The sequence below is a fragment of the Rhinoraja longicauda genome, chromosome 3 (genome assembly GCF_053455715.1).
Source record: "Rhinoraja longicauda isolate Sanriku21f chromosome 3, sRhiLon1.1, whole genome shotgun sequence".
NCBI classification, from domain to species: Eukaryota; Metazoa; Chordata; class Chondrichthyes; order Rajiformes; family Arhynchobatidae; genus Rhinoraja; species Rhinoraja longicauda.
Window position 1 is genome coordinate 39623054 of NC_135955.1, and position 13300 is coordinate 39636353.

General features: G+C 42.0%; 1 protein-coding gene across 1 annotated transcript in view; it reads right to left on the minus strand.

Moving 5' to 3' along the window:
- The window catches only part of kcmf1 (potassium channel modulatory factor 1), a 99448-nt gene that overhangs the window by 5202 nt on the left and 80946 nt on the right, over positions 1-13300 (minus strand). Inside the window, exons 4-6 of the mRNA XM_078396926.1 lie at positions 7669-7770; positions 4930-5104; positions 1084-1366 (exon numbers count right to left, since the gene is read on the minus strand). Coding sequence (XP_078253052.1) covers positions 1084-1366; positions 4930-5104; positions 7669-7770 — 560 coding nt within the window. The remainder of the gene's footprint in view (positions 1-1083; positions 1367-4929; positions 5105-7668; positions 7771-13300) is intronic.

Consider the following 13300-nt stretch of genomic DNA (forward strand, 5'->3'; position numbering starts at 1 on the left):
CAATCCCTCCATAGCTATGTCCAAGACACATTACACACCCTTCGTCTCTTCAATGACTTCTGTTTTCCAGGCTGCACCACCCTCATCTTTACTATGGATGTTCAGTCACTCCATCCCCCACCAGGAAGGTCTTAAAGCCCTCCATTTCTTCCTCGACCGCAGAACCAACCAATTTTCCTCTGCAAACACTCTCCTCCGCCTAGCAGAGCTGGTCCTTACTCTTATCAACTTCTCTTTCAACTCCTCCCACTTTCTCCAATTCCAAGGCACAGCCATGGGCAGTTGTGTGGGCCCTGCAAAGACTATCCCCTACTCCCAATTTCTCCGTCTGCGCCACATCTAGGCCCGAGATGAGGTGTTCCATACCAGGACATCTGAGATGTCCTCATTCTTTAAGGGAACGGGAGTTCCCCTCTTCCATCATAGATGAGGCCCTCATCCCGCAACTCCGCTCCCCCTCCCCCGTCGCAACAGGGACAGTCCCCCTAGTCCTTACCTTTCACCGAAACTGTCGCATATAGCACACAATCCTCTGACATTTTCACCACCTCCAACGGGATCCCACCACTAGCCACATCTTCCCATCTCCACCCCTTTCCAAAGACCATTTCCTCCGCAACTCCCTGGTTAACTCGTCCCTTCCCACCCAAACCACCCCTTCCCCAGGTACCTTCCCCATTAACTGCAGGAGATGCAACACCTGTCCCTATACATCCTCCCTCAACTCCATCCAAGGACCCCAAGTCTTTTCAGGTGAGGCAGAGGTTCACTCGCTTCTCCGCCAACCTCATCTACTGTATCCGTTGTTCCAGGTGTGGACTCCTATATATCGGTGAGACCAAGCGCAGGTTCGGCGATCGTTTCGTTGAACACCTCTGCTCAGCCTGCCTAAACTACCTGATCTCCCGGTTGCTAAATCTTCTGGTTGTTAAACTCCCCCTCCCATAGTAACATATAATGCAAGTACAATTACAAAATGATAGCGGGAAGAAAATGGATAAATGTTACGGTTTATCTTGTTTCATAAGGTGAAACTATTTTGTGAAATTCCTTTACAGCTGTTATTCCAATGGGCTTACTTACCTTGTGAGCAAGAACTGGGAATTTTGGGAGGCTTGGTGGCTGTTTTCTGTGGTGATTGTGTTGTTGGTCACTGTAGTCTGTGTGACTGTGGTGCTGAGGCTGCCGGTGTTGGTGCGTCTTGTTGCATTACGTGCAGACTCCAGCTGCTGTCGTGCTGCCTGAGCCTGCTGCCTCTCCAACTGCAGCTGCATTTGCAGCTGTTGTAATTGAGAAGCAGAAGGGCCAGAGGAGTTTAGTTGTCCTCCAGCAGAACGTCTCACACCTGATAACTGCGATAACAGTTCTGCAACCAATACAAATAAATTATTTAAAAGCAAGTTGATAAATTGTCAAAGATAAATAGAAAACACTAGAACATACATTACAGATCTATCAGTGCCTGCAGACAAAGGGAGTGGTTCTGTCGACTCAAATTGAGGATAACTCGTTCGTCCTAAAGAATGCAAGATGCTTATGCCCGATTTCTTTCCACATGGAATTACTAATGCACACCAGCTACCACATGGTGCTGGTCTGCAGATGCACCACAGCAAGCATACTGTCAGGTTGCATCGCAGCTTGGTTTTGGTAACAGCACTGCCCAAGACCACCAGAAACTGCAGAGTTGTGGATGTAGCCATGTCCATCACACAGACCAGACTTCCCATCATTGAGTTCATCTATGCTTCAAGCTGCCTTGGAGAAACAGCCAACAGAGTCAAAGATTTGTCCCAACCCGGTCATTCTCCCTTCTCCTTGCTCCCGTCGGAGCTTGAAAGCACGCAGCACCAGACTCAGGACAGCTTCTTCCCCTCTGTCATCGGAACAGTCCTTCCACAAACTACTGTACTGTTCGATTCACCTCTACCCAATTGAGGACATTGGACTTTGATTATGAACTGTTGCTCTACAGTGCTCAGAACTATATTCTGCACTCTTTATCTATTCCTTTGCTCTATTATATTTCAGTTTTAACTAATTGTATTTATGTATGGTATATTTGATCTCCCGGTTGCTCAGCACTTTAACTCCTCCTTGCATTCCCAAACTGTCCTGGGCCTCCTCCATTGTCAGTGAGGCCCAGCGCAAAATGGAGGAACAGCACCTCATATTTCACTTGGGTAGCTTACACCCCACCGGTATGAACATTGACTTCTCTAACTTCAAGTAGCCCTTGCTTACCCTCTCTTTCCATCCTCTCCCTCTTCCCAGTTCCCCCACAGTCTTACTGTCTCCGACTACATTTTATATCTGAACCGCCCACTCCCGACACCAGACTGAGAAGGGTCTCGACCCGAAACGTCACCCATTCCTTCTCTACAGAGATGCTGCCTGTTCCACTGAGTTACTCCAGCATTTTGTGTCTACCTTCGATTTAAACCAGCATCTGCAGTTCTTTCCTACACATATGGTATATCTGATCTGTTTGGATAGCATGCAAACAAAGCTTTTCACTGTACCTTGGTACATGTGACAATCATAAACCTAAATCTCCAAGAGGAAGAGGAGTGTGGAGACACAGAGAGGGCCATAAGTGACTGCAAGTTGAAAGAGTCAGAGAGTCATAGAGTGATGAACGTGAAAACAGGTCCCATATCGGCCAACATTTCCCAGCTACATCTGCCGGCGTTTGGCCCTCCAAACCTGTCCTATCCATGTACCTGACGAACTGTGTCTTAAATGCTGGGATAGTCCCTGCCTCAACTACCTCCTCTGGCAGCTTGTTCCATACCCCCACCACCCTTTGTGTGGAAAAGTTGAAAGCGTTTTAGAACTGAAAGGGTTAAGGGTGTACGTGCAGAGGAATGACTCAGGCAAGAAATATGTGGAAACAAGATAAAATGCTGTGATTAGCTGAAATTGCAATGTCGTGCATGACAAAAACAAAAACAGATTCAAGGTGTTGTGACTAAAAAGATAGGACGCACGATTATTAAGTAAAACCACACAGAAAGACAAGTCTGATCCAGACATGATAAGAACTGGTGCCAGAAAAGATAACAATTGGTGGAGGAATGTGCCGATTGTGTGATTAACTACCCGTGATTACTCAGGTATAAATGTACTGTCTGTGAACAATTCAATTGAGTGGGACTACGAAGGACAGCGAGTATGTAGCCATAATCGGGGTTGCTCTCCCACTCCCGCATGCGTGAAAAAAGGCATTGTTTCATTCTTAAGGTGACTCTGTGGTTCGTTGTCTGAAAGCACGGATAGAACTTTAACAAAGTTACCCCTCAGATTCCTATTAAAACTTTTCCCCTTCAATTTAATCCTATGTCCTCTTGTCCTCGATTCACCTACTCTGGGCAAGAGACTGTGCATCAATACAATCTATTCCTCTCATGATTTTATACACTTCCATAAGATCACCCCTCATCCTGCTCTCCAAGGAAAAGAGTCCCAGCCCACTCACCTCTCCTATAGTTCAGACCCTCTAGTTGTAAATCTTCTCTGTACCCTTTCCAGCTTGACATCTTTCCTAAAATATGGTGCCCAGAACTGAACACAATACTCTAAATGGGGCCTCATCAACGTCTTATACAACTGCAACATAACCTCCCTGAAGAAGGGTCTCGACCCGAAACGCCACCCATTCCCTCTCCTAGATGCTGCCTGACCTGCTGAGTTACTCCAGCATATTGTGATACCTTCGATTTTTAGCAGCATCTGTAGTTATTTTCCTACTCCCTACCTCTATACTCATTACTCTGACAGATGGCCAATGTGACAAAAGGCTTTACGACCACCCTATATACCTGCGACTCCACCTTCAAGGAAGCATGCACCTGCCTTCCTATTCCCGTCTTCAGGTGGATCACACTGAATCTGTCTGAAGATGGGTCCCGACCTGAAATGTAATCTGTCCATTTTCTCCAGGGATGCTGCCTGAACTGCTGAATTACTCCAGCAATTTTCTGTCTATCTTTGGTATAAACCAGTATCTGCAGTTCCTTTTAACTATTTTGAGCTCAACATCATGGTGCGCTTGGAACTCATTAAGGCATGGGTGCAACTGTACAAATGTGTGGCCTCTGCTGAGGATAGACAAATCAGCATTTGAGAGGGAGAGGCCGGGGTGGGGGGGAGGAGACAAAGATATGGCTGGGGCCACAAGTAGCATCAAAAGTGGCCAAGTGAAAAGGGAGTTCAGAGGAAAGAGAGAACAGATTTGTATGTTGTCAAAGATTGTGTTGAAGCTTAGTTGGAAGATTTAAGGTTGCATGATCAGTTTAACATGTAAAGAGAATTTAAACAATCAAAAAGAGATGAGAACTAGTTTCCAATGATAAATAACGTTCATAATTCAGATTCCAGATTTCAAGGTGAACCAGGTGAGATTTTACAATATCTGGTGGTTTCATTTGTCCAGATTTATTCAAATAGTTTTCATATGATTTTAACTTTCCAAGTTGTCATGAAGAAATCTGAACTTGTGTCTTCAATCTAGCCTCTCAATTACTATTCTAGCACATACCCATTGTGTACAACTGCAATAATCTTGTAACGGTTATTCATTTTCTTTTATATTTTTCAAATAGTTATTCCCAATTTACATTTGATTGCAATGAATATAAATTGAATTGTTTGCTAATAAATCCATCAGCACATTGCACTCAAGAATCTCAAAGTCTTATCTTATAAAGATCTTAGCAGCTGTGAACGTGCAGCACCCTACCCACTTAAGATCAATCTCGATCTTATCATTAAAGCTGCAGACCAGGGAAATGCCGTGGGAATCTGGCACAGGACCTTTACCCTGCAGAGGCCAAACAGCTTTCTGTCTTTCAAGACAGCTATCTGTTACTGTATTTTTAGCCCAATATCATTCCGTTATTATATACATCGTTAGAAATTTAAACTTACCAGCTATTGGATCCATAGCTTCCCTATTGCTTGGAGAATATGAACTTTGTGAGGACGAAAGTCCACCAGTGGAACTGCTAGTAAAGTGCATGTTTGATCTACGAGCACGCGGTCCTCCAAGACCTCGGCCAGGATGAAACATCCTACGTACGTGTCGAACACCACTGGATTCATCATAAATAATCATTAAGGAAATGCAATAAATGGGAAGGAAAATTTCCAACAAATTAAAATTTCAGAGAGTAATTATATTGACCATATCTCCTGCATTACAGCATTGAGTGTAAGAAAACTCACCCTTACGGAATCTGCAAATCATTGCCAAAACATATGAGATACGCATCAAAGGTTCACTTTCAAGGAATTTACATACATGTGTGTAAATACAAAGATGTAAATACAATGAATAAATTCTGTAAAAAGACCCTTCATCTAGTCTGTCAAGCCCCTTATAATTTTTTTAAGCTTCAATTCTTTCATTCTTTTAAACTCTAAATATATAGTTCCACTCCAGTCACATATATCAAACCTGCCATCAATGGGACCAGACTAGTAAATCTTCACTGTACTCCATCCAGGACAAGTACATACTTTCTCACATTGAGATTAAACAGATGCACTAGTCCAGGAGTAGTCTCACCTTGTCTCATACAACTGAAATGACTTCCTTGCTCATGTATTCAAATACTTGTACAACTACATTTTATCAAATAATGTAATATCCATTTAACAGACTGGCTCTATTTTTGTCCTGAAGCATAGGAGGTTGAGGGGTGAACTTAGAGACATATAAAATCATGAGGGGCATTGAAAAGGTACATGGCCAGTCTTTTTCACAATGTAAGGAAGTCTAAAACTAGAGGACATAGGTTTAAGATGATAGGGGAAAGATTTAAAAGCAACCTGATGAACATTTATTTTTACACAGAGGGTGGAGCATATATGGAACGAGCAGCCAGGGGACTGAGAAACAGGGACAATTAAAATATTTAAATAGGCATTTAGATAAGTGCATGGATAGGAAATGTTTAAGAAGGATATGGGGCAAATGCAGGAAAATGGGACAAATGCAGCTTGACAACTTGGTCAGCATGGACAAGTTGGACCAAAGGGCCTGTTTCCATGCTGTATATCTCTACAATTCTAGTCAAACATGATTTTCTTTTCATAAATCCACATTAACGCTGCTCAATTAAATTATTTTCAAGTTCGGTTATTATATATTTCATTGTAATTTGAGCATTTTCCCTGACACTGACATTAAGCCAACAGGTCAATAGTTAATTGTTCTTTCTCTCCTTTTCTTAAATATTGAGACCACATTTGTTACTCTATAATTCACAAGAACAATTCCAGAATTTACAGAATTTCCATTATCTCTAAAATCACCCCCTTCAAAACAAAAGGATGATCAAGTCCTTGGGATTTATCAGTTTAAAACCTGTTGTGACTAAAATCAAGTTCCTTAATTTCCTCACTTTCACTAAATATCTTAATCAGCCATTTCTTTTGGCGAGTTTCGTATTCTTCCATGTAGAAAAAAACAGGTAATTGCTTAATTCCTCTGCCATTTCATGATCCCATTATAAATTTTGCTGTCTTTGTTTACGAGGAGGAAATTTGTGCTCATTTGGCTGTTTTCTTTTTACATCAGGAAACAAGATCTTTCTGATCATCTACTCTTCTATTTTATTTTGCCTCTATTAATTTTCCACACAGATGGGTATATGTAAAGAGCTGCCAGAGGAAGCTGCAGAGGTGGGTAAAATTACAATGTTTAAAGGGAATTTGGAGAGGTACATGGCTAGTAAAAAAAGTTAGAGGGATATGAATCAAATGCAGGCAAATGGAACTAGCTTGGATAGACAGCTTGGGCAACATAAAGAAATACTTTTAAACTCTAAAAAATATAGTTCCACTCTAGTCAATTTTACATATATCAAAACTGCCATCAATGGGACTAGACTAGGAAATCTTCACTGTACTCCATCCAGGACGTACATACTTTCTCACATTGAGATTAAACAAATGCACTAGTCCAGGAGATTAAACAAACCCATTGAGTTGCTCCACCATTTTGTCGCTTTTTTAGTTGAAAGAATTCCTTGAAGTCAAGGAAGGCCTACAAAAGACTTTAATACATGACTACATGCAAGCAAATTTGTTGCTTTAACTTGTCCAACAAAGCAAGATCACACAGATTCCAGAATCAAAAGAGATTCATATGTAATCTGTTGGAATTGTGGAGAAGAATGATGTTCAGAACCATTTGGCTAAGATACAGCAAGACTCCTGGACATAAATTGTACAGCTACATTATCTTTCAGAACTGCATCTTGCTGATAATTTTGCATCTGAATTATTTAGCTATGGGCATCAATAACATGTCTCAATTTAGATTTAATAAATTTGTTTGAAATTAAAAGTTGCATGATATGGATGAAGCTAACAAGATAGCTGAAAAGAAGAGAAATATTATTTTTGAATATAGAAATTTTCACTAATTTGAAAAAAATCAAAGGAGAACTTTCTTACAATATTCTCAATAGGCAAATTACGTGATCCAACCAATTATGCAAGCAAATGCAATAATAGGATGGTTTACAAACATTTCCCAAATAAAGAAATATCATGGTGTAATGCAAAAATTCATAATGGCACAAGCAGACTGCATTCAACACAATCAACAGTTTTCCTTTAAGCACGTACAAAAAAATGTTATACTCAAAGAAAGGATATTAAATCTCTAGGAGCCCTGTGTTCAAGTGTAAGATGAGCTGCAAAGTCGTCTGTGACATGATTAGGATCCCCACCAGGTAATGCTGCACAGATTGGACAAACCTGCAACACATTAAAAAGTTAAATGATCACATAATTATTATGAAGTACAGAGTTCAGGCAAGTGTATGCAAATGCTTTGGGATGAGGAAATAAAGAAAGCCTTAATGTGAATATTCAGAAAAGGAACTGAACTATCTTGAGAAGTGCAGAAAAAACCCAAGAGAGGATAGTTCATGACAAATCCACTGTTTCCATCCTTTTACATTAAATACATACAGATTATACGTTAGAGTAGGAAAGTTGGTCCTTTGTGCTAGCACTTTCAATAAATTACTAGACCGTGGCCCAAACCTCTTTGGTGCAGCACCCTCTCCTCCCCCCTCCCCCTCCCCTTGCCCCTTGCCCCTCCCTCCACCCCCTCCCCCTCCCCTCCCTCTCCCCTCCACCATCCCCTTCCACCCCCCTTATCCTCCCTAGGAGATAGATTTAAACTTTAAAATGTGAATAACTTTTAAAATATAACACCGATTCCAATGAAACGTCTTCATTTGCACCAAAGGGATGACGGTGAGTAAGGTGGGCCTAAAATTGTCACGCTATCGTGTACTGTTTTGGCTGTAGTTCAGGAACAAACAAACGAACTAGAGTTTTAGTCTATAGATGACTGATCTAACTATAACCTTAACTGTTCATTACTGCCAATGAATGCCCAATAATCTTTCAAGAGTCACGAATCGAGTGTTTTATTGTCATATGTTCTGAAATGGAACAATTACATTTTTACTTGCAGCAGCACAACAGATATATAAACATAGTACACTGTAAGCACCATAATAAACAAAAACACAAACAAACAAAAACAGTGCAAAGAAAAAAACAATGTCCCCAAATCCATATAGTTGGGATCTTCTTTGGAGTTTGTTGTGTTAAATAGCCTGATGGTTATTGGGAAGAAGTTGCTCCTGAACCCGGATGTTACAGTTTTCAAGCTCCTATACCTTCTTCCAGATGGCAGGAGTGAAATGAGAGTGTGGCCATGGTGGTGTCCAGCAGGTTTTTCCCCCTCACTTTCAAATGTACAAATTTGTAGATCTTCCAAATTCCTTAATATACAGTAAACCCTAGTTTTAACTGACCCCTTTATAACGGAATTCAGTTATAGCAGACGGACATGCTAATGCTTCTCAGGTCGCTCTGTCTCTTGGCCGCTTGGGGGCCTGGCTTCCAACGTTACCCCCGACTAGCAAAGGTGCACCATCGAGCCCTTCTTCACCCACTGCACGGTCCAGTTGAAGCAGCTACTGTTGTGGCTCACTTTGTAGCCCGGAGGACAGCGCTTTCTTTGGGCCACCACCATCGACAGGAGCTCACGATCACCATGGGGCTAACTCAACCTCCCACCTACTGCTGCTTCTTCCTGTTGGTCGTTGCTATGTCCGTCACCATTTGACCACCGCCGCCTCCTGCTCCCATCGTTCTGTCCACTCGGTCTCCCCACACTTCCACGGCCACCTACTTCTCCTTCTGTCTCAGAGTCCTCAACATCACCTTGGAAGCAGCAGTAGGTGAGAGGGGAGGGACCCCCAAGGTGAATAAGCGCATCTTGCATTGACAGCGCCCTGAAGAAAGCACTGTCCCCAGGGGCTACAACGTGAGCCATAACAACAGCCGTGCCACCGGAACATGCAGTGGGTGAAGAAGTGCAAACCAGTAGCATCAGTGCCTAGTTTCAAGGTGAAATGCCATAAAGTGCTGGAGTAACTCAGCAAACTAAATCAGTCTGAAGAAGGGTCCCGGCAACACCTACCTGTGTTCTCCAGCGATGCTGCCTCAGCCGCTGATTTACTCCAGCACTTTGTGTACTTTTGTGCATTAACTGCCATCTGTATTTCTTTGTTTCTTGGTTATAAGAGAATCAATAACAAGACACCATTTCACCACACTTCACCAAAGATGATCTTGTGCATCATTTATTGTTGTCCAGTGATCTATTAACCCATTAAAGACCACAATAAAAACAGAACACTCAGGTCAGGTGGCATCTGTGCAAAGCAAAGTTGATCTTTCAAGTCAAAGAAGTTTCTTTTGGCTCCTTCTCCAGCAAAGGGTCTTTAACCTGAAGTATTAATTTTGTTTCTCCTACCTACTATTTCCAGCATTTTTTCTCTTTATTTTAGATTTGCAGCACTTGCAGTTGGTTTGATTTTCCATTCAAATTTACGATGTAAAAGAGAGGGAGAAAGGAAATCCCTTTTATATTCCCACCAATTATTTAACTGAACACTACACACAGTGATTTATAGCCAAGCATCAACCTGACTTTTCTTCTTATAGATGCCAATGAGCTTATTGCATTTGTTAAAGCTATACAGTGTCCTCCATAATGTTTGGGACAGACCCATCGTCAATTTATTTGCCTCTGTACTCCACAATTTGAGATTTGTAATAGAAACAAAATCACATGTGGTTAAAGTGTACATTGTCAGGTTTTATTAAAGGGTATTTTCATACATTTTGGTTTCACTATGTAGAAATTATAGCAGTGTTTATACATAATCCCCCTATTTCAGGGCACCATAATGTTTGGGACACATGGCTTCACAGGCGTTTGTAATTGCTAAGGTGTGTTTAATTGCCTCCTTAATGCAGGTAAAAGAGAGCTCCCAGCACCTAGTCTTCCCTCCAGTGTTCCCATCACCTTTGGAAACTTTTATGCTGTTTATCAACATGAAGCTAATAAGAGTCAAAGAAACCATTATGAGACTGAGAAACAAGAATAAAACTGTTAGAGACATCAGCCAAACCTTAGGCTTACCAAAATCAACTGTTTGGAACATCATTAAGAAAAAAGACAGCACTGGTGAGCTTACTAATCACAAAGGGACTGGAAGGCCAAGGAAGACCTCCACAGCTGATGATAGAAGAATTCTCTCTATAATAAAGAAAAATCCCCAAACACCTGTCTGACAGATCAGGAACACTCTTCAGGAGTCAGGTGTGGATTAGTCAATGAGCACTGTCCACAGAAGACTTCATGAACAGAAATACAGAGGCTACACTGCAAGATGCAAACCACTGGTTCGCCGCAAAAATAGGGTGGCCAGGTTACAGTTTGCCAAGAAGTAAAAGTGCAACCACAGTTCTGGAAAAAGGTCTTGTGGACAGATGAGACGAAGATTAACATATCAGAGTGATGGCAAGAGCAAAGTATGGAGGAGAGAAGGAACTGCCCAAGATCCAAAGCATACCACCTCATCTGTGAAATACAGTGGTGGGGGTGTTATGTCCTGGGCATGTATGGCTGCTGAAGGTACTGGCTCATTTATCTTCATTGATGATACAACAACTGATGGTAGTAGCATAATGAATTCTGAAGTGTATAGACACATCCTATCTGCTCAAGTTCAAACAAATGCCTCAAAACTCATTGGCCGGCAGTTAATTCTCCGGCAAGAAAATGATCCCAAACATAATGCTCAAGCAACAAAGGAGTTTTTCCAAGGCTAAAAAATGGTCAATTCTTGAGTGGCCAAGTCAATCACACCACAGGGCTGTGTTCTGAGCCCCATGCTCTACTCCCTCTTCACACACGACTGTGTTCCTGCATTCGACACCAACACCATTGTCAAGTTTGCAGACGACACAACGGTGATCGGGCTTATCACCAACGGTGATGAAACAAAATACAGAGCGGAGGTGCAGAACCTGGCGGACTGGTGCTCTGATAACAACCTGTCCCTAAATACCACCAAGACCAAGGAGCTGATCATCAACTTCCGTAGGTCACATAACGGGGAATACGCCCCGATCTCTAACAACGGGGACAGTGTGGAGAGAGTGTCTAGCTTCAAGTTTCTGGGCACTCACATTTCGGAGGACCTAACATGGTCCAATAACACTGCTGCGCTGGTCAAGAAGGCACAGCAACGACTGTTCTACCCAAGAACACTGAAAAAGTCTGGTCTACCCTAACAGCTGCTGACGACATTCTACCGCTGCACCATAGAGAGCATCCTAACGCATGGCATCCCTGTGTGGTACCTCAGCTGCACGGAGGCAGAAAGGAAAGCTCTTCAGCGGGTAGTCCATAGAGCTCAGAGGACCATCGGAACACAGCTACCGGACTTGGAGGGCATCTACAACACACGATGCCTCAGAAAAGCCACCAGCATCCACAAAGACTCTTCACACCCCTGCAACAGTCTGTTCGAACTCCTTCCATCGGGCAGACGATACAAGGCCTTCTACGCCCGCACCTCCAGACTCAGGAACAGCTTCATCCCCAGGGCCATAGCTGCTATAAACCGGTCCTGCTGAGCCGGATGGTCACATCGCACAGTGATCCGGCACAGATCTACTTGCACTTTATTCTGTCTTAAAACTGTTACAATTTGTTTCGTTGGGTTGCTGTTGTTTAAATTAATTAAATTATTGCATCGTATGGGAGGCGCATTCCCAATCTCGTTGTACCCCTGTACAATGACAATAAAGATATATTGTATTGTATTGTATCACCCGATCTGAACCCAACTGAGCATGCCTTTTATATGCTGAAGAGAAAACTGGAGGGGATTAGCCCCCAAAACAAGCATAAGCTAAAGATGGCTGTAATACAGGCCTGGCAGAGCATCACCAGAGAAAACACCCAGCAACTGGTGATGTCCATGAATCGCAGACTTTAAGCAGTCATTGCATGCAAAGGATATGCTACAAAATACTAAACATGACTACTTTCATTTACATGACATTGCTGTGTCCCAAACATTATGATGCCCTGAAATGGGGGGACTATGTATAAACACTGCTGTAATTTCTACATGGTTAAAAGCAAAATGTATAAAAATGGCCTTTATTAAAATCTGACAATGTGCTCTTTAACCACATGTGATTTTTTCTATTACAAATCTCAAATTGTGGAGTAGAGAGGCAAATAAATAAATGATGGGTCTTTGTCCCAAACATTACGAGGGCACTGTAACAGTGTCAATGGACTGAAATGAGAATGCTTACCCCTTTCTCAGATATTAAAAAACAATCATTATCAGTTGTCTGTGGACAAAGAATAACATGGCTATTTCTGGTGATGGGAAACATATTAATGCTGTTTTAGTTATAATGTGGAAATATCCTTTTAATATAACGAACCAAGGATTAATGCATTAAAACTATGTATAACCATATCAAAATAACTGTTAAAGGTTAAAAACCCGTTAATATTTCATGATCAAAAATTTAAATATGTTTCAGCAAAGCAACACTGCCCTCAAACGATCATGTGTAGTGAGCTCAAATCCCTCTCACAATTGTTACCAAGGTTATAATTTATTCGACCATAGTGCAGAGACGCAAAACTGAGAACAGCAGAAACAATGTTGAAAAACTGTCCTTTACAAAACTAATTTTGCTTCTTTTGGAAAGACTGGCAAGGTTTTTTTTCCAATGTGAAGACTCATTTCATCATTGCAACACATGCTAACACGTAGCAACTAAAAGAAAGTGAAGAACCTGTGTACAGGTGCTCCCCGACTCACGATGCTTCGACTTACAATATTTTGACTGCAATGGTTCAAACGGCAGCGAGCCGCAGCTC